Raw genomic sequence first — 27,805 nt, 5'->3', positions numbered from 1 at the left:
ATCGGGATCGTTTTCTCAAGCTTGGTAAGGGGATCTGCTATAATTAAGGTATACAGAGAGCTGGACAACTGTGTACTTTGTGTTATGCGATATCTCTCGTTTATAGGGTCTAATATCCCCAATGTTTTATTTCGTTATTTTTTTTTTCGGTGGATGAAGCAGGGTGCGGTAAAAGGGTGGAGTTGTACCGTTGACAGAAATAGGTCGGACGTGAACAATGAACAATGAGGTTCTTTCATGCAAGGCTAAACAGGAATGCGACTTATTGCACAAAAAAAAAATGTAAATAAGACAGAACCACAAAAAAACCTCATGGCCAACATTGAGTTGGTCTTGTGTGCTTCATGAAGGACTTAGAAGTTCTTTGAATCTGTAGAGATCACATCAAAATTGTTTCCAACAACTGATAAACAGAGGCTATGCGGAACTGATGAGAAGACATGCTTAAAAATTTGAAGAAAACGCGAAAGTATACCATCGGGAGCTTGAAATCTGGATATAGCTGCGCGAGTAGAAAGGTTGAAGTCATTTACAAAAAAAAATACCTGGTTATGCCATGCAAGGAAGTCGTTTATTGCGCTCTCGTTCGTACAACATCCCAGTGCAGCTTTTCATTTCGGACTCGAAAGAAAATGTGGCCTATTTCGAGGCTCCCCTTCTGTCAATAGTTTGCTTCCGCCAGGTACGTTCATCCTGCAGCAGTGATCCAAGAGTGATGAAGAAATAAGATGAATTTAAAATTGAGGAGCTTCGAAATGAATTCAGTCGTGAAAAAAGGGAAGGCAAACTACAGAAACCTACTCACAGAGCAGAACATAGGTTAAACAAACGACTTCGTGATAGTGCACTTCCCTAAATGAAAAAAAAAGAAAATAAAGTAGTCGTAATTTGGAACGTCATATTTGATTACTGTCTTGCGAACAGACTCGCTACATCTGTTTAATCACCGCTACAATTTCCAGAGAAATATGCTAAGGCAGCGCGTATCTGTTACGATCTGACGTCCTCATTTACACTTACAGCGAATGCTCGTTAGGGAGCCTAACCTGGATAGGGTTATTCATAGCCTGCCTGCTGGAGCGACTCTCATATGCTCCTTTGGGGCTTGCAATCACTCAATCAATAAATCAACACAGAAATAACTTTATTGCATTATTAAACTGAATCAATCGATAAAAAATTATATGGGTTTACCTGCCAAAACCACTTTTTGATTAGGAGGCACGTCGTAGTTGTGGACTGCGGAAATTTGGACCACCTGGGGTTCCTTAACGTGCACCTAAATCAAAGTACGCGTGTGTTTTCGCAGTTCGCCCCCATCGAAATGCGGCCGCCGTGGCCGGGATTCGATCCCGCAACCTCGTGCTTAGCAGCCTAACATAGCCACTAAGCAACCAAGGCGGACAATCAATCAATCAATCAATCAATCAATCAATCAATCAATCAATCAATCAATCAATCAATCAATCAATCAATCAATCAATCAATCAATCAATCAATCAATTGATTGGATACATAATCAATTGATAAATCAATTGATTGGTTGATTACTTAATCAATCGATCGATCGATGAAATCTTGGTACTCTTAATTTGCAGTATACTACAAGGTTATACGCTGCTTTCCGAACGTCAGCAGGTAATTACACGTCATGTTGAAGTGGGCCAAGGAAATCTTTGTGAGAATTCGTCAGCTCCAGATTGCAAGAACCGTTTGTAAAAGGGGTGCGTTTCTTGCATTGGAGTCAATGCTACTGAAGTTAGAACTGCTGGCTTCGCAATCGCTGCTTTTTGACGACCGATGACTACATTCGGCGCGCATAGCTTGAGCAAGTTGCGTTCCTGAGAGTTTCGAAACAATAGCGGCGTGATATAATGTAGTTACTATGGTTACCGCACCATTCGCATTCACGTAGCTTCGGAGAAGCAAGCTTAGTAACATTGAATCGGTTTATAGTTGACTTGTTGGCACGCGTCCATCTGCTTTGCTGTGTTTTTCTTCTATTTTTCGACGCTTTTCCAAATTCTAGCGTTTCTCCCTCCCTCTCTCTCTCTCTCTCTTCTTCACGCTACTTCGTTTGCACGTTACCTGTGTTGATGGGTGCTTGCACCTAAATAAATCTCAGTCGTCACGACAGCGTTCTTCGTGGTTCCGCCTCTCGCACTTTTCTTACAACGCACGCGTAGCCAATCTGAACGCCCAACAAAGCCCCTTTATGCTGAACAACATATAGAAGCTAAATATAGCCTGAAGACTCGTCTAATTGACTTTCTTTTGTGCCTCTACAAAAGCCAGCTGCAGCGCGCGTGTTCACACCCATATGCCGAAAACAAAGCGCGTGAAGCAAGGAAAGAATTTGCACGCCACCGTGGGCGCTAATATTAGAACAACTGCAGCTCTGGGAAAGCTCACCCTTGCTGCGCCTGTGTTTGACATGCGCCGACTGCGTCCCTTTACGGTTCTTGTATTTCTCGCATCGCAACTCCTGCTTTTGTTGTTTTGCCTTGATGACAATTTGAATCGTGTTAACTCTCTCGCTATTAAATACAGTCTTATTTTCTTTCTTTTGCTTTTTTTACGTGCTAGCGTAACTGGCCAGCTCGTGAATATCGGCGGTGTTCGTCTGAAGCCGAGTACCAAGTGAACGAGGAAAGCACCTGGGCCTTTGTGATGGCTCCGGTATGGCTGGATATTTCGATTGCACAGTTAATTAGCACTATGGGCAACGACAACGCAGACATTTGAGGATAAATATTGTTAAGCGTCCTTCATACTCTTTAAAACTAACACATTGGACACAAAGTCTGACACGTATATGCCTAAAATTTCGCTGCTGAAATGTTTCCTATTAATGGATAACGAAAAAAATTTATGCAGAACCAACCATCCTTAATTTTCAAGAATGCTTTGAGCATGCATTTGGAGGTGGTTATTAGCGGCACTATGATTGCACTCTGTTATGGAGGTTGCTCCTCTTTACCACCATGCCTTACCCGCATGCCGAAGCCAACCGGTACTTTGAGCGCCACTTCTTCAAGCAACGCATTCGGAACTCCGTGTAACCTCTGCCACCACCTCTGATCGCATACGTTGCGACCAGAGGCGCAGCGTCTCAAAGCGCTAGCTGTCACGAGAGAAGGATGCCAGGACTATCACCTTACCACCGTGCCACCATGTTGTACTGAACCAAGGCTGAACGGTACTATCCTACCAGTGGTACCACCATACTGTCCCACAGCGCGGTTGCGCGCTGTTGAAAGGCTTTATCTTGAAAGTGGTCTGCTTTGGGCGCCCAGTCTAAGCGGGCCGGAGGTTCGTAGCTTTGCGTGCGCTGTGTTCTCACCGCTCAGTTTGCGTTGAAGAGATAGACAGCACGAAGGTCACTTCGCTCGCTGCTGCTGCCGTGATTCCTCACACCAGCGTTTTGAGAGCGAGTGTACGCGATCATCGAGTGGTGAAGTGTTCGTGTTTGCCTGCGCACGCAGGCACCATGCTAGCTAATTTATATAGTACGCGAATGTTTACAACGGGGCCTTCTACTTCGGAGGCTGCTGCGTAGGGCGTGGCCGCCGGAGCCCTATCTTGAATACGACCTGCGACGCGGACAATGTAGGCGTCTAGGCGCACCGAGGGTCGATAGCCTCGTGTGCGCTATAGCACCGATACGCTTGCGCGTCACCCGCGGTAATGAAGTGAAACGTCACTGTAACTTTCTTTTTGTTTCCTTTTCACAACGCAAAGGAACCGAATACCTTCCGCAATCAGAGGAGCGGTGTTTGTTCAGGAAAGAATACCTCAACGACAACACGCTGCATTCGGTGTGCACATTCGGTGTGCAAGCACAGTGAATTCATATTCACGTGTATTCGTGTAAACAGAATCACACATATTCGTACATGACTTGCAGAGCAGAAAGTAGTTGCAAAGCTGTGAAAGTATTCTGAGTTTGCCAGCTCGACGAGAACTGAGGAGAGTTGTGTGGAGGCCATATTCGCCTCCCAATGTACACGCAAGAACGCGTTCCTTTGAGAAATACTCTGTAAGGTTCAGCGTAGATTTTGAAGACCTTAGATGCTGATGTTTGGGCCTGTATATCTTGAAGCATTCTGTACCACAGGCAATTTCCTGACTTAATGCGGTTCGTCTAGGCTAGGTTCCCTTTACATGGGCAGCAGCTTATTTTCCAAACGGTCCTCTAGCGCTTCCTTAGGTAAGCAAGCCTTAATTCGAAATGTTAGGGAACGTCATAAACAGGCCTCGTAACGGTATTATTCACAGATTATACAATAATGAAAATAAACAATAGAAAATTCTTGCGAAGCTTCAAAATATTTAAGGGATATGTGCTTCTAATTTCTGCGGTTTCTTTCTTTTTTATCTCTCAATTGATGATTTGTAAATTATGCTGGTATTCAGCCAGCACTGCAAATTAGTTTCGTAGCTACTGTGTTCACAGTCTTGCGTCTGCAGAACATGCACTAACTTGGGCTGCTTTTTTCCCCTCAATGTTTGTGCTCAAGGTCGGATAAAATGCCCAAACGATATGTTATACTTTCGTTTTGTTTTGCTTTTACCAAAGTAAAAAATTATTCAAGTTGAACGCACATTTTAGAATCTACGTGAAACGAAGCTTTCGTAAAGCCGATTAAGCAAATGCTCTAATTTTGCCCATATCATTCTGCGTCTTTGGCGTAAAGAAAACAAGTGCACGCACATGTGGTTTCATGCATTTGTCCTACTTAATGTGATACACGCGGTGATCATCTCAAAGAGCGAGTGAGCCTTGGCACTCTAGAAGTACACGTGCTTTTTGGAGCTAATGGTTACAACATCGCGCTACTGTGCTGAGGGGGCCGAGGTTGGATCCCACAACCGGGCACGTGGTTATATTTTTTAAACTGTGAGCGAATTTCCAAGTCATTACCAGCACAAATAGCAAAGTAAGGAAAGCGTTCGCAAACAAATATTCTCTTTAATATGCTAGTATTTCGTTGTTTCTCTGTTCAAGCGGCTGGTTTCTGCGCGGAATGGAACTTGAAGACCTCTCATGTTACACTTGTGGGGTCTCAAGCGTGTGATTACGACAAAAATAACGACAACACAGTATTGCTAACAACCAAAAGGACTCAGAGATACTTCTTGCAGCTGCTTCGTTCGCACGTGGATACAGCTCAATGTTATTTTTTACCGCAATTGTGCGCAACTGTCTTTATATAGGCTCACTATTGAATGAACCAGGTTTTAATCCTTAGAAACAAACACGCTGTGCTATACGGCTGCTAATGCGTTGTTTTAGATTATTTTTCTTTTTGTGCATGCTCGCGCGAGCGAACGCTGTTGGCACGCAGCGAAGCATCGATGGAACGCGCGGATTGGTAACTTTTCCTGACCGAACTTCTTGCGTAGCTTCCACAGCGTTGTCTGCTATGTACGGAACGGAGTGTAGGTGCGTGCTCGAGGTTACTTTGTTGTCAGCATTTATCTTCACTCACAGGTCCACCACCGAGGGTTTCGAAAATTGATACCTCCTCAGGATAGCTTTTGTCATCATTGAGGACTAGGTACTTGCAAATGATGCTCCCGCTAATTCGGTGATTGTGTTGGTGAATTCAGCAAGATACAATATAGGTAGCCATTACAGCCTGACAGTTCCTACGGACGATGTTGTCTAAGCTACCACACGTTTTGCAACTTTAATAGAATTCCGTGCGTTGAGGTGCTAGCAAGTGGTATTGCAGTGAGCTTAGTAGGTCTCAGGCTAGCATGGTAATTTTGCAAACATTCCATTCCTTCCACAACCTATTTCAGAGCAGAAATCATGATAAAAACTGCGATTCCGAAGCCTCTCTATACAGCAATGGCGTTTTCTCCGACCCTTATTGCAAGTTTTGCATGATGCTATAATATATGTAAGACAAACTTCCGAGCGCGATAAGAAACATGTAAACCCATGTGACTTCATAAAATGCAATTCAACTAGGCAACAACGCAAAAGACAAGTACGCGGAAGACGCACACTACAACCACACGTAGCGCTACGGGTGGTTGTTGTGTGCTTCTTCTGCGTTCTCGTTTTTCGTGTTGTTCTCTAGTTCAAGTTGTTCAACCAACTAGCCGACACGTTAACTTTATAAAATGCAAAATTTGGAACAGGGATAATCAAATGTATCCATATCAAAATTATCAGCAAAAAAAAGTTTTGAATTTCCACAAAGGTAGGCAAAGTTTCCTGATAATGAAGACTGTAATTTGCAGGAAAGTAAAGTTTAATCCCAAATAAAACTAATACGGCTTCCTTAGAAAAGCGAGTGAGAAAACAAAGAGAGGAAATTCAGGGAAATCAACCAGACAAGTATCCGGTTTGGTACCCTGCACTGGGGCTAAGGAAAAGGGGGCAAAGGGAAAAAGAGGAAAGATTTTTCCAGCGATGATAGCATTGTTAATAACTGACTGTGATTTTATAGAAAACAAAGGATGGTCTTCAGGCGCGCATCGTACTGACTAGAATATTACTTCAAGACCCAGCCGTTTCTGTTTTATTTTATTCGTACCATAACGTCTTAATTTTTTAGGCATTTTAACTGTGTTTGTGATTACGATAAGACGTTTCCAACCTGCGCGATCATAATGGCGTCAGTGGGATGTGAAGGGTTAGGTAAAACGTAATTTATATTCATCGTACGCAAGTAGATAGCCTCGTTCAGGCTGCTCGCCTATCCTGACATAAGACGTGCGTTAAATATCCAGACCACGCTTTCATTTTGTCCACTGGTGTTGATAATGTGTTGCCTGCGGAAATATTGAAGAGGAACTTAGTTTTACTCTATTAGGTCCGCTAACATCTCGCGCCAAGTACTAGCACAAAAATTAAGCCGCGTATCCGTTCTTATTATTTAGTTTCAAGGCTCCAGGGAAGCTTACTACCCGGCTCAGTATTCACTGGATAGAAGGCGCTGATTATTAATGCACAAACGTTGCGGCACGGAAATAACGATGGTATACAGTTAACGAAGTGCATGCACAAAGCAACTTATAGTTTATTTATGAAAGACTCCTTCTCAACGGTGCACGACCGCCAGACCAGGATAGCTTTCTTTCAGCACCAATAAAAAAAAAAAAAAAACGGAAAGACGACATCTGAGCCACCGCTCTTGTTTCACGTTACGAGGTGCATCAAGTAAATGATGTGCACTTCAACTTTCTATTTTTTTTTTCGCTTCTTCACTTGAAACATGTCATCGCAGTAGCACACCTAATATCCAAATGCTGCAGCCTTCATTTCAAGTACTCATAGTGTAACACAACATTTTTTTTTGTTTCTGTGGCAGGCAGAGAAAGACAGAAAAATAAGTCGTTAGCCAAACGTTTGTAGCTTTGTCAGGCTCGGTGACTATAGATACCGTGTACTGGGGAACAGGAGAAATGGCACGGAAAAAAAATTGCAGTTTCCCCAGATATGCGAACCATCGATTGCGATAGCAAATGCACAGAAAGCTATAAAAGATAAGGATAACATAGTTTTATCGGCCGTATAAAAATGCGAACATTCACTTACTATATAAATTAGCAAGTATGGAGCCAGCGCGCACAAGAAAACATGAACACAACACACTCGATGATCGTGGACACTTGCTGTCAAAACGTTGGCGTGAGTAAGCGCGAAAGCAGCAGCGAGCGAAGTGACCTTCGTGCTGTGTTTCGCTTCCACACAAACTGAGTGGCGAGAACGCAGCACGCATACTTTTGAGCCGCCGTCGTGCCTAAACTCAACCCCTAATGCAGATCGCTTTCAAGATAGGGCACACACGGCCGCGCGATTGCCGGAGTACAATGCCATACCCCCCCCTGCGGCGCAATGCGCGCGATGGAAGACGGCTCGTTTTCTCCCCGCTTTCCTCCCTTGCACGCGCGAGATTAAGCTACGATGGTCGTGTGCCCCTCGAGCGCGGTCGCGCAATACACAGTTGCTGCCTGAGTAGGACTCCGCCCCCCCCCCCTCGGCCCTCCTTTCCCCCGGGGCCCTTCGCGCGATGGAAGACGGCGCGTTTCCTCCCCGCTTTCTTCCCTTACGCACGTGAGATTGAGCCACTGTCGGTGCATTCTTCTAGTTCATTGTCACGTTTTCAGCTTCCTATAAAAACTGTGGTGTTGAAATTGTATAGTCACGTCTTAACACGAGTAGCAGTGATCAAAAAGTGATGCTAACGAAGGAGCGTCACGACGTTGATGCCTGGTATCCAACCTGAGCCTTCCCTTGCTCACTGCTAAAAGGCAATTTAGTGTCTGCAAATTGGATTCACTTTTTCACTTCACTTTATTACTTTAAATACTAGGGGGTACTTTTACTAGGGGGTATTACATAAGGGGTGCGCTTACAAATTAAGGTTACAGAGAGTGATCTTCATGACAAACAAATGCAGTTAAGTTTTCCGCAAAAGTTGATGAACACGTGATGGCTGCAATGTCACGGGGAAGGCCATTCCAGTCAACTGCTGTGCGAAGAAAAAATGAGGCCGCAGAATTAGTGGTGCAAGCACGTGCTCGTGCGATTGAGTAAGGATGGGATGTACGGGGAGATATGCGCGCCGATAGGAGGATATACGGTGCTTGATATCTTGCTGTATCTGTGTTTCGCCATTGTCGGTGCACGGCTGAGCATAAAAATTCAGTGCCCTTCAACTCTGTGAAGGCGGATGACCGGCGAAGCTCTGTATGTGGGCCTCTTAATGACGAACTGTCCGTTGTGCGCCAAACGCCGTATGCACGTAAATGGAAGGCGAAGCGCAACTGATCGCTCCTCTATGATGCTGAGCCTCGAAAGATGATGACGCACCAGGGGGTATACGAGCCCATGTATTGTTGCAAAACACGGCACACCTTTTACTAACGAATCCCTGCACGTAGACGAGACACGCACGTCACCGCACTCTGGGGGAACAGACTGCTTCCCCGCATGCAAGGCGACAAGGCGTTGGTCGACGTCCCGCAGTGAAGTAATAATTTTGAGGTCATTCGAAAACCAGAAACGGTCACACACAACACAGGTCACACAGAATTGGTTCTCCATAAAATCCTTCTGAATCCTGACCGCTGCTCCGGTTGAAACATTCCATGCTTGCGGGATCGGGGCCACGTGGATGGTTTGCATTTCTCTCCGCCTCGCTGTCCCGACGGGCAGAACGCTTACGGGACCACCACCACGAGAGAGCGGAAGGAAAGGAAAGGAGATGCTTAAGCGCTTGGAACGCCGACAAAGAGAGGGCGGTGCAAACGTAGGCATGGGAGACGCGGGTCAAACTGTAGTATCCGTTCTTATCAGCTTAATATCTGACAGGGGTCGTATTTGGACCTAAGATATTAAACTTATTTTTGCAAGTTGGCGGAATGCTTAAAGCCTGTTTCACCTCCGTCGCGGCTCGGCCCGGTATTGCACTACCTTCGGGATCGGGCCATGTGTGGGCAGAAATTCACGATCTACACGGCTCAGCTAAGCTTTTCGAAAACATTGGGATTATGAGAACAGAAATCCGATGGTTTCCTGTGTATATGGGGAAAGTGGACGAGACTCGGGTAAACCTTAATGAGATTGCTCATGACTTGGCACGAGGACTTGCTAACCGTGACAGTCACAACCGAGCCGTTCACCATCAAGCCAGGGAATCTAGAGATCATTTAATAACTTACAATGACATTGCCAAACGTTACTATTTAGGACGCAGGCAATTCCCATTGCCACATTCGAAACTGAACAGGGCTCAGACTGTCTCAATGTGCTTATTGAAAACAGGTACATATCCCACGCCGTACCACATTAATAAATATATCCAGAGAGGGAGATTAAGGTGGACTACAACGATTATATAGCATCATTGGAATCAGACATATGCTGGCGGGGTGTCCCGCGACTCTCCCCAACCTCGGTGAAGAATGGACACAGTGGGAAAAAAGGATTCAAAGCTCATTGTTTCAAGACCAACTAAGGACCGTCCAGAGGGCCCATGATGTCGCTGAAGGTGGTGTCGCTGACGTTGCGGCCCGCCTTGGCTTAAGAAGTCGGGCCTCCGGACCTCATTACAATTAAAGTTTTCACGCACACACACGGCTCGATAAACGCACGCAGTTTTTTTCGAGAACCTAGCCATATACAGCTTCGCTGTAAAAAGAAAGAAAGCTTCAAAACAAGAAATGTTCAACATGGTGTACTGTACACATTGTACAAAGAAAAGTTCTTTACAATGTGGGCTATGCTCACGGAATGAAACGCGTGAATTTTCGCGTGGACGATCTAATGCCCACATTTGCGTGTCCACCGTCTCCAGTACCAGTGCAATTGGCGTAATATTAGCACCTGCACAGAGATCAGAATCCTCATCATGATTAGTGACCACATTCATAGCAACCTTTAATATCACTCAAGAGTAATTACAAATATGGGTGGTTCAACTTTAAAGTTTACCTGTCGCGTTTCATTTCGGAAGTATACTACAGTTCCCATTAATGTGTCAAATGTTTCAGGTATCTGAACAAGACAGAGGGCTTCTAAAAGATCGTTACGTTAAGAGATGAACTGTAGGTGACGAACAAGAAATGCTTCTGCTACGAGCCAACATTTTTACACGAAGGCTTGTCTTCGTCAGACGTCTTGTCCAAGCTATTTACTCTTTTGTAAGGACACTGTCGAATGTCGACTGTCACTTGTGAAATGTGTTACTCATGCGCCATTCGGCATGGTGGGTCGTACACAGTTGAGAACGCACGGGCGTTCTTATGAAATGTCCAATCACCGTACTTCTGATATTGCCTTTTTGACATCACTCATGGATGTCCTCCCTTGTATGCGCAGCCTCCCGGAGACGAAGAGACCTACTCTAAAGTGAAGCGTGTCATACCTACGCCTGTTCCTGCTACCAATCTCTATCAGGTGCCCCGTAAGTGCGTATTCGTTTTGTGACTTCTTTCATTTCAATGCATGCGCTTTGTTTCAGTGCGTCTCGTGTTATAGCCACTAAGCAGTTGCTTATGAATACTGACATTGATTTGCCTTTTCTACGCCTATTGAGAGTGCGTGACAGCAACAAAGCAAGAGTATAATTACTAAAACGATAATAGCAACCATAGAATAGCATGTAGAATATAATAGCCTAAGGCACTTTTATTCTGCTGCTTAGATCAGAAAAATGGTGTAGACTACTTGTATACGAGTGTGCTGCTTAATTTATAATTCTTAGCTAAAGCTAACTGCTTTATTCTTAAGTTGGCAGCGAAGATGTAAGATAAGAATGCCATATGCTTCTCGAGGAAAATGTAAATAGCGTGTGGAAGAATGCAGCAAATTTGGTGAGGGTGTCATGACGAGAAGTGCATATTGAACTGAAACGAATAAAATCGAACATAGACGACTCAACAATGTCACCAAACGCCATGCAGAATGTACAGAGAATGTTTGAATGTGAAGATGGAAACTAGCTCAATACACGCTTGTAAAACGTGGCTATCATGTGGTCTGTGTCTACCCGTTGTTCTGCCCTATTTTGCTGCTCTTTTACGGCTGCCCCTGCAGCTACAGCCTCAAACCGACGCTTCTCGTGACCGTCGTAGAGCAAAAGCAACTCCGGCTATCAGGTGTGTTCGAAGCATGCGATGCACCTCAAGTTTCAAAAAGCACTCCGTTTGTCACTTAAAGCATTGGTAGTGAAGCACCAATGCCTGGTTGAGTTTCTCGTAGTAGTTAATTCATGTCAGCATGCTACATACGTATTTTTCACTGGGAGAGAAACGTTTACAGTCGAACTCGGTTATACGAATAGGCTTGTGCGCCAAAGATAGATCGAACGAGAAGAAAGGGGGTTAACCGAGGGGCCCAATTTTTATAATTCAGATCATGAGAAACCAACAAACAAAGACGCCAAGGAAAACATAGGGGGAATTACCTGTACTTACTAATTGAATTAAAGAAATTATAAATTAATGGCAGTGAAAGTGGATGAAAAAAGAACTTGCCAGAGGTTGGGAACAATCCCACGCAATCCCATTACACGTGCGATGCTCAGAGCATCGCACGCAGATGGACAGACGGATGGACGAGCTCAACCATTCGTAATTGTTCGTAGCTCACGAAGAAGTTGCCACCGGCCACCCCCGCCCCGTTATTCCTTTATATTAAGCACGTTCACACCATGTCGTTTGCTTAGATTGGTTACATGGATAGAATGGAGAAGGTGATTAGCTTCTCCATGAATCAGGTGAGGTAAATGCTGGTGTACGTATGCGTTATACGTGTGTCATTCGAGGGATATTTGCGGTTGCATTGCATTCTTGACGAGTCACTAACTTAAGGTAAACTTCAGAGATGAATTATTGTATTGCTTTGTAACGCCGTGCACGTGATCGCATAGGAATTCTGAGCACACGCTTTGCTGGGCTACAGTAGTTCACTTAGGAAAGGCACCGCACGAAATCGCCGTTTATATTATCTTATCTATATATTATATATATTATATTATCTTTATATTATATTATATTATATTATATTTATATTATCTACTTCAGTCATGCCGAGTGAAACTAATGGGACGAGCACATTTCACAAAAGAAAAAAATGCAAGAAATAATAAGGACTGGAGGAGAAATGCTATCATGTTCACCAAACTGATGATTTCGATACGGACATGACGGGAAACTTTTAACGCCGTGGCTCAGAGAAGTGTTAGAGGCACCCAGAGTGGAATTTCTTTCCACGTGTTTCCCACGGGGTTTCAAATCTCTCTCGAAGCCATTATTCAATGACAAACGATCCAGTAAGTTTGCTCACTTATTGTTTCGCGCTTGCGAAGTCACCCGGGCGCTTGCTATCGCGAAATCTGCTGGGTAGAAAAAGCTTAAATATAGAGAAAAATGAACAGTTTCTGGGAATTTATCGTCATCGTTGTTTATTGTCGTTTCAGAGAATGCTTTATCTCGAAGGCTGTTACCTCGGTACATGGGACTGGAGAAATTGTTTTTGCTCGGTAACCACAGCGCGGAATTTCGGGAGATTTATTGCAGTGAAAGAAAAAGTTCAAATCTAATGATATTGGAAGCAAGCTTTTGTTTAGGCCGTTGTTCTTTACATGAGAATTGTTGAACCTCACAAAATTCTAGGAAACAAAACTAATGAACTTACAACTTTGTAATTCAGCAGAGAAAATCCATATCACAGTTGTGTAAATTGCATAGAATAATACATCATAAGTGAAGAAAATTATGCAATCTGCGCCACCCTGAAATGTACCAATCATATGGGAGTAGCATTTCTGCAAGGCCCTCGTAGATATTGTAAAGTATAGACGTGTAAGCTGTAAATGCATTTACAAAACTCATCCGCTTTGAATTATCTAACGAATGCAGTTTACCTGACTACGGTATCTGTTTTAGGTGCAGAATTACAGATTTTTAAACACCGTGCTTCTATTTTTTGAGACACACTAATATCAGGCCACTTCAGTAAAAAAAAAAAGAAATCCAGGGCCTATATTAGAAATCTGCTTTCTAGAGTCACTAAAATTTTAATTTCTACAAATTTCGTTCAAATCGGTCCGGCGGTTGCCTCAAAAATGCATTTCTGCGTTTTACATGCATTTAGATGTAGCGCTCGTGTGATGTCTCAATTCTCAAGCTTGCGCTATGTCAACTTGCGCTGCACTTAACTGTCGTGAGCATTTGCCAAGTGGCCCTATTTTACATTTCATTTAGTTAAAATTTTGGTTAATACAAGCCAAAAGTGCGAAATCATGAGAACTGTTGTTTTTTTAGCTCGACTTACAGCTTAGTACGCAAATTATTACTGGTAACCCACCTGCGATACTGCGCTGGAAATATTCACGGCACTGCATTGCATCACCAGCACTTGCAGTCACCAGCACTTCATTTCACATAGTGAACGCCATAGCAGTGCACTCTTCTCTTGTGATGCTTCTTGTGTTCTTTGTGTTACCTGAAACTTCTCACTTCTTTTTTGCATTATTCGAGCATATTGAGCAGTTTGACCGCAGGAAGAAATGCCGATTAGCGTCGCCGTCTTGCGGCTCTACATTTACTGTTTCCTCACTGTGTTCGGAGAGCTGCACCAATCACTTAAACTCTTTTATGTGTTCAATTGATGGCTGAATTATGCTGTCGGAATATTAACCTCTTGTAAGGGGCACATTTCTTTCAATTTTTTTCAACAGACATTTTTACTTCACGTTTATAAGATTTACAATGGTTGTTAAGGGGAGGGAGTGGCTTCGTTCTTCGAAATAGATACATAAACTTGCCGTCACTGTAATAAAGCTTCGCATGTTTTTGTCCAGCCTAGTGCGTAGTTTACACACAGATATGTCGACTAATTTTGCGAACTCAATTCGAATGCGTAAGACAACAAACTGCAAGCCACTTGCTAAATGTGAGACAAAATGTTTGCATAATCGAAAGGGAATAAGAGCGCAGATATTTTGTTTCCTGCAGCTGGTTCTGCAGGAAACATTCTAGAACTAGAACTTGCATTCTAGAACAAATCGAATTCTAGAATGCTTGCAGTGACTTAGCTTTGATATAGTTGATAAAGATTGATATTTCTGCAATTTATGTACGCATACAATGTAGTATGTACAGATTATTCTCCAAAATCACAATCAATGTATTTGCAAAACAACTTAATACAGGTGTTTTGCAAAAGGGAAAAGTAACTGCGTTGGTCCTGATGCATGCAGCAGTCTGACATTGCATAAGGGAAAGAGGGACTCATATTTTTGGTTCTAATGTCACGAGTGGTCGAAAACATGTTTTCTCTTTCTCATGCTGTACCGTGATCGCACATAGCAGCAATAATGGTTCTTTGATGAAAAAAAAAGCACTAATAGGGTTAACCAGAGGAAGCAGTTTTGCACGGCATAATTTTTGCAGGAGCGCGTCATAACCGTAAAATCGTACTTGTTGCTGCTTATGTGAATCATTACAAATTAACCTTGCCCCTATGCGTTGGTAACAAAGACGCTCTCGGAAATTTATTGATGCTTTTTCCATTCATTAACTCTCTTTCTTTCACTTTGCGCAATGCGGACACGTTTTTAGGTTGCTTTAGCCCGTTGGACTGTGAACTCTGGCCTGCGTACCAGATTCTGTACAGAAAGGGATTCGTGCAACGACACGGTAATCGGCCTCAAAACTTGAATCTACACAGCACCTCTCCACGCTTCTGCACACATTCATATGCTTGCTATTTTGCAAAGAGATAATAATAATAATAACCTAAAAAAAAAGAGCTGGTGCTTTTTTATTTATTTAGTAATGAACAAAACTCCTATTTTTCTACAGACAGGTAAATGACTGCTGACGACATAACACCGTAGCTTAATTGTTGCTTATCCCACTAAATAATTTCGCAGCTGTATGTTACATCGATCTTTTCAATGACTGATTGATTATTTCGCAAGTTGTAAATAAACCCCAAAGGGCTGATTGACCTATTGTTGCCCAGAACTACAAATCCTGATTCACTCAACTGTTGATTGCAGCTATGAAAACGACAAGTAAAAGATGCATCCTCCATCTTCCAATATGTCAAGTTAGATAGCAGGGTTATTGAACGATTTGACAATATGCAGGACCTAATGCGTGCAATTTATTTTTCTTCTTGGATCTTCTCCTTAATGAGTAAAACCGCAGTAATTCTCTGATATAGGCTATCTGATTGCTGTTTAAAGGCTTAATAAATATTGACCAACAGGTACGAAGAAGGCCGCATGCAGGACATAATTAAGCTCTAGGGTGCTGTCGGTAACCACTTGAAAATAATTCACCCAAATGTGCATCGCAGCTTCGAGGGATTCTGCTTCCTAAGACTCGCTGCTTTGTGAGTGGCATTATTTACGCTTTGTAGTTTCGTACGTTTTGTGATGTGCAACTACTATTTCCATCCTATATAAGTGGAATTCATGTGAAATGACTACAGCCTGAGAAGCGTCATCCCGGGTGTAACAGTTTCTGCTCTTTCTTTCGTGCTTTTACATGTTTTATGCTTAGCTCATTACCAGTTTCGTCAATGAAATGCTCTTGTCTGCAATACCGTAGGCAAAAGAGGGCGGGCAGCGAAACCAACATGCGTAACCTACTGAGAAGCCCGGTAACATGGTACATTTCTTGTTTTGAGACCTCGTGTATCTAATGGCGACGCATATTTATTTAAGCACTGCGCGAACAGCAACTGTGCCGCGTGCGTACAAGAGGAATCCAAAAAACAGTGCTTGCGATACATTGTCACGTAAATTCACCCGCATTCGCAGTAACAGAGAAGAGAATATCTGCAACGTAACTGCGCATGGCCTAGAAACTACAACCTTACATTAAAATGTAACTACGAGAGGAAATGTAACAGATAAAACATGGCATCAGCCTAAAGGAGCTGATAAAATAAAAGAACTATTGTATTAGTAGAATTCGTGGATTCGATCCACCGCTTAGGATTTCAAGAAAACTAGGCTGGATTGCTCTTCGGTGCACATTCATCATTGGCGACTGTACCTATATACAGAATCTAACGGCGAGCTCACATATTTCTCTCCCCCCTTTGCCTCCTATCCTTGCCTTCTTCCCTTGTGGCTGGGCGGCACAGAGGTTTGTGACACGGGGCGGAAAACGCTGGAGCGTCGCCGCAACGGTCGGCTGCAGCAGGTGCGGGAGCTTGGCTCGCACCAGCAGTGGGTGCCTTCGTCGCAGTTGATCAGCAGCACGGCGCAGCCCTCCGACTACCGGAGAACCCGGACATCCAGTCGGTCAGTGCGAGCTCCGTTTATTTCCCAGTCTGCATTACTTAACTATAATGTGGGAAGGCGGATTACTTGAGCCGCGCACGGGTAATGCTGCAAAAAGTGCATGGGTCTTTGAGGTGTGCCCATTGTTCTGTCGTAATTTCTTCCTGCTTTCAGCAATGATTCCGAGAGAAGCGGGAACTGCTCCGTCACATGTGGGTGAAAAAAAAAACACACAAAAAAAGCGTGCCACGAAAGTAATCGAAGTAACTAGTGGGTGTAATCACATTTCATATGGCTGATATTGAGAAAAACTATTTTCGCAGGTGCGCCCTTTCTGCAGTTTCGTGGGAGCACTGTAAAAACATTTATGCCCTTAAGGGTGTTTTCTTGTCGCACTGTAACATCCTTACCTTAGGGCCTTACAAAAATTTATAGAGTACGACAGCGGAGCTCTGACGAGACGTGCGATGACAATAGACGCAGTTGAAAACTATGTAATCATTCTAACAGCCTTGGGCGCATAGAAATATCCGACAGGAGAGTTTCCTATCTCTCCCTGTGAAATTCTCTTGTCGGATATTTCTGTGCGCCCAAGGCTGTCAGAATGATTACTTAGTTTTCAACTACGTCTTTTGTCATCCCACGTCTCGTCAGAGCTCCGCTGTTGTCTTCTATAAATATTTTTAAGGCCTTAACGTTAAGGGTGTTACAGTGCGACAAGAATACACCCTTAAGGGGGTAAACATTTTTAGAGTGAAGGCAAGATAGTTATTGTTGTTACACCATATGAACTTTTATTCAGTTCTATTCACGTATTAGTTATACCAGTGCTCTTCGTTCACTTGAGGCCTAAGAATAGTTGACATTGACTGTCCTTCCCTTCTTTGAAACGAAGAACTGCGTCTTATTCATATATTTCCAACAGAGAATGAGCATTATTCACACATGAGAATCAGCAGTGTTCTCTTATATGTAAGTAGCTATCATGTGCTTTTGAACAAACCACAGCTGTTTTCAAGAAGCTGGCAAATTTGACGGAAATTTTATGGATGGGCACTGTTTCTTGTAGGCGTTCTCGCAGGAATGTAGACCTTCAGGCGATTGCTGTATATATTAGAAAATAACAGCACAAATAAATGTGTTCGATTAAGGCATAATTCCCGGTAGTACCTTCGTATCGTACATAGCAGATTGTCTCAGTGGCGACGCAAACAGGAAACGCACTAACTTCAGAACTTGATGTACTGACTGCAGATCACTCTTAATAAATTCTCGGAATCCGCGGAAGCTACTTGCGTGATTGTTCGCTATTATCCCCGCCCTTCGTCATTTAAACAATAATTTGCACTTATTCAGTATTTAAGACATACAAAGAGAGCAAGCGGTAAACTAATAAAACCATACGTTTAATTGGAACAAGCCCCGTAGTTCTTTTTGGCCATAACTCCAACAAATTACTTCATCTGTCAGCTATCCATTTACACTTGAAGCTATATGTATCATCTGCTTAAAAGTGTTCCGATATCTCCGGTACTTTTTTCTTGTTTTATCTTCTAAAGACATGGCAGTGATGGGGAATAGCTAGTAAAGCCGCTGATTTTAAAAGCAAAAAAGCCTGTATTATCAGAAGGACTTCGAGCTGTTGCTGTTACCTTACTTGTAAGCTATAGCGCATGCCTACAAAGAAGTTATGGCCAAGAATGGCGTGGCAATGAAGGCGTCTTGATGTACGACAATCTTAAAGAAAGTAAAATATTTAGATCATTGAATTCAGACATTTGGCTAAGATTGCGCTTCCCTAACCAGAAAAATATTGCAAGAAAAAATCACAGCAATCAAAAACGAACAAAAATTTTATTCAAAGTTAGCTTCGAGACAATCAGAAACACCTCAACTGCAAAAAAAAAAAAAGAAATAAAAAAAATCACCGCCCAAGCACTCCGCACAAATGGTTAACCAGCGAAGGTGAAACGTGCGGCCCCGGTGCTTGTCGCTGGGTTAATCCCGACAATGCAATAAAGTCTTTCTCAATTATTGGTTACGTCTTGGTGTTTCTTAATGAGGTTACACTCGTGTTCGGCCGCGATGGACAGAACGACGACAGTGATGGTATCCCCGAAGTCCGCCTTTGTCACTTGCGTTCGATGTCTGAGTTTGCTCCGCGACATGGTTATCAGCGATCACCCGCCATTGACGCTTGCGATTTTTCAAAATTAGGTTGTTTCAAAATTACATCTGTCCGTCACGTAAGACAAGGAATGGCTCATACCCCCGTAAACGCGCCCTCTCCATTACGACGACAGAAGTGAAATTCTAGGCTGGAATGATGAGAGGCAAATGAGCCAGCTGTGGAAGAAGACGACGATGACGACGAACACGGGAGCTGTGGGTCGAGCGCGTTCGCGCGGTTGCACCGAAGGGTGCGAACAAGCTAGTTGTGGAAGAAGACGACAACGCTCCCATTGCTGATGGTGATAGTTTTCTGCACACAGGCACGGACATACGGATTATCGTTTCGCCTAGCTATATAAAACTTCGCTTTTAAAAAATCCCTATGGCCGACTACAATAGGGCCTACAACAGAAAAAAATTTGAGGAGCCATTCCACTCTGGGAAGGTGGATGACCAGCGAATCTGTAGCACATCACATCAAGGGTAAATGTACTTATTTCTATCATTTGGTAATGACAGTCGCGATGGCGTTGTGATTACTGTGATATGCACTGATTGATTTGGTTACAACCTTAGACAGAATCTTGGTCAAAGTTAAATCTATACACGGCCGTTGTTGAGTAGCTGAGTAATTTAGATTGGTGTGGCAATTCAAAGCAAAACCTTGCTTGCAGAAACTGGGTGAACCATTTCTTGTGTGCTTTTGCAATGTGCACATTGAAGTCTCAAACGATGATCACAGGGGTAATGTCATCACGGCTAGCCCACTCAAAGTGCGCAGTCATGAACTTCTGTATACCACACTTGGGTGGTGCTGGAGGTATATGCACAGTGGATATCACAATCCAGTCTTTCGTTTGTACGGCTCAGACATTCATCCCTGCAGTCGCTGGCATTGTCCTCTTGACTCTGTTCATACATTTTGTTTGTTTGTTTGTTTGTTTGTTTGTTTATTGGTTTCTTTCCAATACAAGGAAAAAGCGAAGGGAGAGCTAAAGGCTACTAGCCTGACGAGGCCCTCCCTCCGTATACAGTTTCGACAATATTACAAAAGAGATTTGAGAAAAACAGCACACACATTTGTAGTTACACTCTACACAGTTCTATGTCATAGAGGATCTAGTTCATATCACTGCACACAAATATATAAAACAGATTTCTTGTCATAGATGTGACAGGACGGGAAAAAAAAAAAAACATATGAACGCAAATGCAAAATGTCAATCATCGTAGCGAACATATGAAAAAAGAGAAAAAAGGCGACATCCAACACACAGTAAAAGAGCACTGTTTTACAGACAAACGCTACATATGGTTTTAAATGAGATGTCACTGGTAGCGAATTTCTTTCTCGATAACCATTGTTTTGAATGTTTTTTTCTTAATCGATTTGTTGAGGTCGACATCATCTGGAAGTTTATTTAGAAGCACCGGAATTTGGTAATTTAAATGTTGTTTTCCATAATTCGTGCGTGTTCGAGGCTTTCTGCGCTCTTGCCTTCGAAGGGCGAGCGTGTGTGTTTCAGCGGGATTGCTAAATGCGTGTAGTTTATGTTTTTGTACATACTGCAATAACTTGAAGCAATAAATTTCATCAGCTCTTAGCAGAGAATACTTTACAAACAGTGGACCTGTTGGCAAGTCTTGTGGGTGTCCTGCATATCTTTCGAGTAGGCGAAGTACACGCTTCTGAAACTTTAGTATTCGGAGGTAGTTTCTACTAGAGGTTGTACCCCAAACCAAAATACAGTAGGAAAGTCTGGAATAAAAGAGAGTATAATAAAGAGAAACTTTAAGCCACAAAGGTATAAGTGAGCTTATTCTATACAAGCAGCCGAGCGATCTACTGAGCTCCAAAGCAAGATTATCAATGTGGGTGTTCCAAGACAAATTTTCTTGGAACCTTACTCCCAGAAATTTTTGCTTCACCTCTTGTTTTAACGGAGTGCCCCGAAAGGTAATATGAATATCATTCTTCATTGGTTTGTTAATCGGAGCGAATATAATATATTTGGTTTTATTAGTATTCAACTGTAACCTGTTGGCATGTAACCAGTCAGAAAGTGACTCCATATACTTATTAACAATCTCCTGAAGCTCTGTAAGGGTACGTGCAGTGAAGAAAATATTCGTGTCATCTGCGTACATTATTAGTTTAGGGGAATTATAGATGCTACAGAGATCATTAATATAGACTAAGAATAATAGCGGTCCAAGAATAGAGCCTTGAGGAACACCTTGTTTAATTACTATTTTTGTAGTCGTTCCTTGGTGGACACTTACATATTGAAGCCTATTGCTTAAGTAACTCTCTATCAGTTTAAGGACGACGCCGCGAACACCGTATCTTTTTAGTTTAATTAATAGCACATCATGACACACTGAGTCAAAAGCTTTTCGTAGATCTACAAACAGTCCTAGCGTGTAAAGCCTGTGCTCAAAGTTATGTATAATATCATGCTTGATACTGAGAAGTGCGTCCTCGGTAGATTTTCCTTTTTGAAATCCGAACTGCATGTCACTTATTACCCCATATTTCGCAAAGAATTTTTCTAGTCTTATATTTATGGCCCCTTCAAATACTTTCGATAGAACAGGCAGGACCGAGATTGGCCTATAGTTGCTTATGTCTCCTTCAGCACCACCCTTGTGAATAGGACAGATGCGGGCTATCTTGAGCGAGTCAGGGAAGATTCCAGTCTCAAACATTTTATTTATTATGTCTGCTAGGATGGGGGATAGGATTTCAGACACATGTTTAATTGGCATTGCTTTAATTTCATCAGAACCAGAAGCAACATCATTTCTAATCCCATTGATAAGTTTGTTGATTTCGTGAGGAGTTACTGGTGCGAGAACCATAGAGTTCACTATCGTAACGCTGTTATCAACCAAGTTATGCTCTTCATCATTTTCCTGCTCGTACACTGCGCTCGTGGCAAAATAGGCGTTAAGGGCGGTGGCCGCTTCAAGACCGGTTAGTGTGCCTGTAGGTGTGACTATTTTTAGTACGGTACATTGTTCTTTCTTCCCAGTTAGATTTTTTACTTCATTCCATATTTTCCTAGGATCCTTACCTATTTTGGCAAAAACCTGTTCATAATATTCTACCTTAGCATTTTTAATTTCACTGCTCAGTTTATTTCTATACTGTTTGAAAGTGATTAGGGCATTTTCTCCTCGCGTTTTTAAAAACATATGGAACAACCGGTTCTTTTTTGTTATTTTCTTTAATAAGGAGTTGTTAATCCAGGGCTTCCGTATTCTTTTACATCTTGGCCTACTCAGTTCCGTTGGAAATGCTTGATTGTAGCATGCAATAAGTTTATCAAGAAAAATATTGTACGCCTTACTAGGGTCGTCTTCTTTTAATACGCATGCCCAATCAACGGTAGCAACCAGAACGTAAAAGAGTTGTCCTCTTGACTCTGTTCATACATTTTGTAGCCATGATCCTTACGGTGATATGAGCCATTGTATTTTTTTCTTGCTAACGGGGGTACGAGCCATTGCTTCGGGGGTATGAGCGATTGATGAAGACAGTTTTAGACATACAGTTCTCTATTCTCTATGCTGTATACGTGATTAGAAAGAATGTATGCACTGTTTGCTTCACTTCGCTGAGTATTTGCAGCCTCTGCCGTACGGAGCTATGAACGACTGAATTTTTTCCTTGCTCATGGGGGCATGAACCATTGATAGTAATAGTTTTTGTTTACGCACACGAAAAATACATGGAACCCTAGCCATATACAGCTTCGCTGTAAAATAATTGTGGGAAGGGCCAAACTCACAGCACGTCTTTCAGGTGGTGTGCCCATAATCTTTCTTAAGGAATAAAAGCACCGATGTGAAATAGAAGCACATGATGATTTGTTTTGATTTCAAGACAGTGTGTGTGTACTGTAATGGTGCTAGAGAAACCATGTTATCATGGTGTGCGATTTCATACGGGCAACGCCACGTTAGAAAAAAAATCATATATCAAAAGCGACGACGACGAGATGAAAAAGTAAAACGAGTATGAAAAATGAACCACCTTTTCAAGCGTAGTTTTCAAGTCAACACGGCAACTGTCATTTCTTCAGTGACAGCAACGAAAATCCCATTCTCAAGAGAAAACCGTGTAAAAAGCGTGTGTGTGTGTGTGTGTGCGTACGTGTGTGTGTGCATGTGCGTATGTGTATGTGTGCGTGTGCATGTGCGTGTGCATGTGCGTATGTGTGTGTGTGTGTGCGTACGTGTACATGTGTGCGTGTGTGCGTGCGCGTTTGTGTGCGTGTGTGCGCGCGTGCGTGCGTGCGTATTTGTGTGTTTGCGTGTGCGTGTGCATGTGGGTATGTGTGTGTTCACGTGTGTGTGTGTGTGTGCATGCGCACCGGCCGTCGGCGACAGCCGGTGCACCTGTAAAGCTGACATTGACGGCGAATGTGAACACGCCACTGCCTCGGTGTTCGTCATCGATGCAGAGCATACAGAGTCGTATACTAGGCGGAGCCAGAGCTTAGAAGTACGAGGAAGGCAAATTATATTCCAAAACGATAAGACTAAGCCCCTAAACGACGGCAGAATGACGACTACAAGTCCGCGTGCTTGCCTTGGGTGCGAAAAACTCCGGATCCATCATACCTCCGAAGGCAAAAACACACAGTTTACACAAAGCATGAAGCTCTCGCGAGTGAACAGCTCCTTTATTGATATCAGAACGACTAATCAAAAGCAAATCATCGTCGCAAAAGCACGTACCGCTGCCTGCAGACCGCGCCATATCCGCGCTTTTTGCCATTCCATCTGGTGACGTTGTGACGAAAGCCGATGGAACTGAATCCCCTCACCAGCTTCAATCCCGTAAGAATCGTTTGTCGCGCACACAGAAATGCAACATGATTGTCCAGATTCGATTCCACGAGGTATCTCGGCGACGCTGAACAGACGGTGGAACACATTTAACCAACGAAGCTGGCCGCTGCGCCCGGTGCGGTCGTCACATGCCGTTACGGCCGAGGCACCATCGTTTGAAGGCGTCACCGGTCGAAGCCCATAGAGCGCCCGGTGCCTTTATTGTTAGAAACGTTATCAAAGGAATTTGACACCATCGTTCTCAAGAACGTTACCTTGTTGAATGAAATGAATGAATGAAATTGAAACGGAGTAAAGTGAAGCGACCGTTTAGAAACCGAACTGCGTCATTTGCAGTATCCCTGCAGGACAGCTCCAAATTAATTAATTAATTAATTAATTAATTTAGTTAGTTATTTATGTATTTATTTATTACCTTCCTGAAATCGCTCTTTAGCCAAAGCAGGCATTTCTTATAGCCAGTTGGGAGGAGTTGTTGCAATAAACTCTCGAGTCCCAAGAGTAGCGCTAGCCCCTGCAGCGGCCAGGCGAATAACAAGAGAGGACAAGGAAGGAGATGAAGCGACATAGCGCAAGAGCACGCAAACAAGAAACAACAGCAACCAAATGTTTATTTACGCCGTTACGTAAAGATCGGTTTGTTTCACAGCCCGATAATAGCTAAAAGTAAAGACGAAAGCTTTCGGCTAGCGAGGTCTCTTTCTTTACGCGCATATTCTCCCGGGAAAGGAGGCTTACTCCCGGGAACATTCTCGACCCGGGAGGAAGAGAAAACCGTCGACCGAAGCATGCGCAATCGGCGTGTTCAGGCTGGAATCGCTTTCGCAGACAGACTGGCACCGCAATTCATTGGACGTGGCTCGCTCTCCCGCAGGCCGAAGGAAAGGGAGACGGTTTTGCACTGGCGCACAAAGGCCCACAAAGTCTGAAGACGCCGCTGGCGCTGGCAAGCTAGTTCATTTCTCGCACAACCTATAAACGCTAAGCTTTTGTCTTTTTAATGTCCCAAATGTATGCTGTACGAGTGTTATCTTGAAGTACTAGACGTCGTTTCTTGAACGTCAGACGTACTTGAAATAAATTTTGTTATGACGCGTTTGTGAGCAAATTTTTTCTTAATCATTGTGACTGTTTGCGTGGCTCGTGTTTGTGGCCTTCTTGTCTTTTAATTTGTTCGTTTGGCCGTTAAAATTCAACATGAATAGGGGATGGAATGACGCTGGTCCATGTGCACAATGCGCGTTAAAATGTGATTTGCCAGGAAAAGAAAGGTAATGAAACGCCTAAAAACAGGGAAATTAATTACCCAGACTGTCCAACATTCTGTCGTCAGCAACATCCTTATATCTATATATATTTCAGGTAGAGAATATAATATTGACTGAGCCCGCGCAACAGACATGCGCTTGAGCATGTTATTTCTCTCGGTATTGTAAAACGACAGTTGTTTTCACTTAAGAGGTCTGTTCACGTTGTGGGCCATTCGGTACCGTTCTTATCTTTTATTTTAGAGTGACTAAATACTACTGCCAATTAGAAAGAATGTTATATTCAAAGCGTTAGTAACGCCGCTTTCCAATTTCTTCTTAATTATTGCGAGCAGAAGCTAACCTAATTTTGGCTAAGATTACTGCTTACAAAGTGACTCATTTCTGTCTCCTAATTTATTTTCAGACCGCCTTATAACGGCACTGGCAGCGACGCTGAACACTCGCCTCAACGTTGTATAAATGCAGACGACGACGACCTTCATGAAGTGTCTGAAGCCGAGTGTGATCGTGAACTCAACAAACTATCTTTTGTTAAAGGTAAGCGTGTGTGCCAGTTATAGCAGCTGTACTCGGTAGTTTATGGTAATAAATGTATTTTTCGAAGGGCCAACACATCTTACAGCATTTACGATTCTCATCCATATAAAACCTCATGAATAGGCGAGTTTAAAGGTAATTTCAACTTCTGAATTAACCATATAATCAGACAGCATTTTCTAATCATCTTTTGATCACTGCTTCATGGTATTCGTGATGCTGTTGTTCCATTCAGTAAGTCGTGATCCGAGAGAGCGCATTACAATTTCTAAAATGCCGAGGGCATCACAACTGTTCAATTCCAAGAATAATCTAGCCAATGTATGCGGTTACGATATTTCAAATCGATAAACGTTCAGTATTGGGACACGCGACACATTTCACAATGCGTTTCGGATAATTTTGTCACCATTCTAACTAACACATTGGAGCAATGGGAGGCACAACTCGCCAGCTCAGACGCAAAAGTGCAGAAGGCTGGGTCACGTTCGGCTCGCGGTAGAAGCCAGGGGAGGCCCTAGACTTGAGGCCCCACCCATCAAGCTCCTAATCCCCTATCCCCCTTTTCCCAATTAAATAAAGTTATTCTCTCTCGCTCTATTCTGGAAAGGCACCTTGTAAAGCGTGCTCTGCCTCAATAAGACAATACTTGCGGCTGAGCCACAATCCATGCGTGTATCGTTTCGGGCATGGTATTAGACTTTATCTAAAACGAGATTGTGTTTAGTGTCTGAAATGTAGCCGTCATGTGCATCTTGCCTTCTGCGCAGGTGACGGGGGTCTGCGCGTCCTGATGCCTCCGGTGGGTAGCAGAGAAACACCATATCTGTGATCATCCGTCCGAGAATCCTTTTGGAAGGGTCCCTCGAACGATAAAGCAAATCCCGTGACTCCATTGTCCTTCGCGCAATGAACAGTTAGTGCTGAAAGGTGCGGACTCCGTAAAAAGACATTCCGTTGTTTTATCGCACACATGTGTTGTCTGTGCGTGGCAAGCAGTGGGACAGGCCGCTCCAACGGACTATCCTCACCAGTGCGACAATGCGTGTGTCTATCTCTGTGTACGTGTGTTTGTGCGCGCGTATGTGCGTGTGTGAGGGAACAAGGAGACAGCGAACAGATTCTCATGCAAGTGGACGACGTCAAGGACACCAGCGTTCGACTTACAGCTAACTTTATTTGGGAAATTTCCCCCACGGGAAAAAGAAACAGCCCATGCGCCGTATCGTTTGGCACAGAAGCAAACAAGTAAACTGCATGTGTGAAGTCCGTTGTCAAAATAGTTGAACTTCTCTGTAAAAGCTCAAATCGATGTCAACACTCTTGATCGTGCATTATTAGCTACTGTTTTACAGTTTGCCCCTGTCGCAAATGCCGTTGTGCATTGGCTGCATTTACCCGTGGACGATTCTTTGTATATGTTTCTGCTGTTTCAATGTCAGATAAGCCAGCCATCATAAGAGAGAGTGGAAAACTTGGCGGTTTTAGTGGGCAGTTGAACTAAAAAAAAGAAAACAAGAAGACATATTTGAAACAGAATAAAAAAAACCGAAGCGCTCGACGCACGCCACACGTAATTTGTTGTAAGCCCAGTGCTAGGTCGGACTAGCGTTATCTCTCTTGTGAGGTTCTCTTCGCTGCACGTTTGTTCATTCGCAAGCGTAAATACCAACTCGCCCAGTAAGAAACTCTGTTGCGCTTGTGTGCACACATGCAAGCGCATGCATGCTTTGACACCTACTCAAACGAACACTGAACCTGGTTGATGTTTTCAATGTTTTCGTCCCGAATCAATGCAGTGGGCGCTTGTAAATAATAATAAACAATGTTATATCGAACTGGTTGATATAAGAAGATGCGTGAATAAATAAAGTGAATTACGCTTGTTGTTTTTTTACAAGTCTTTTTCTGTTCGTCTCATAGGGTACGTTACATTACTATTTTTTTATGATTCTTGCATGTTTAAATTATTTATCACGGCTAAAGCTTTTCCGTCCAGAAAAGAAAAAAGAGGAAGTGGATGCGAACAATAGTGAGCAAAGGAACATGCAGCGTGATGCTTTCAGACATCCGTTATATCTTGAGAAAAGGATAAAAGTCGGAAACAATGAAAGAACATTTCACGAGAAGAAAACATTTTTCGACAAGGGCCAAACAATGCGCCTCACGATTCGGCTTTTCCAAGTGACAAGAATT

The 27,805-nt window shown here is 43.2% G+C and overlaps 1 protein-coding gene and 1 non-coding gene across 4 annotated transcripts in view; both read left to right on the top strand.

Moving 5' to 3' along the window:
* LOC126536440 (cell adhesion molecule Dscam1-like) overlaps positions 1 to 27,509 on the top strand; it is a 549,544-nt gene extending 522,035 nt beyond the window's left edge. The window contains exons 23-26 of one of the 3 annotated variants that reach the window (XM_050183398.2): positions 10,844 to 10,928; positions 16,631 to 16,790; positions 25,476 to 25,609; positions 26,380 to 27,509. In XM_050183398.2, coding sequence (XP_050039355.1) covers positions 10,844 to 10,928; positions 16,631 to 16,790; positions 25,476 to 25,609; positions 26,380 to 26,441 — 441 coding nt within the window. In that variant the 3' untranslated portion in view covers positions 26,442 to 27,509. Of the gene's footprint in view, positions 1 to 10,843; positions 10,933 to 11,560; positions 11,882 to 16,630; positions 16,791 to 25,475; positions 25,610 to 26,379 lie in introns of those variants that run through there. The other 2 variants (XM_050183399.2, XM_055074012.2) reach the window with 2 other exon arrangements.
* On the top strand, positions 9,269 to 9,458 carry LOC126537207 (U2 spliceosomal RNA). The gene has a single exon (XR_007600759.1). It is a non-coding gene; the product is annotated as a U2 spliceosomal RNA (small nuclear RNA).
* Positions 27,510 to 27,805: the final 296 nt, after the last annotated feature.

Source organism: Dermacentor andersoni, chromosome 4 (genome assembly GCF_023375885.2).
Source record: "Dermacentor andersoni chromosome 4, qqDerAnde1_hic_scaffold, whole genome shotgun sequence".
In the NCBI taxonomy this organism is placed as follows: Eukaryota; Metazoa; Arthropoda; class Arachnida; order Ixodida; family Ixodidae; genus Dermacentor; species Dermacentor andersoni.
Note: the sequence above shows the minus strand (reverse complement) of the source record. Positions and strands in the feature narration are given on the sequence as shown.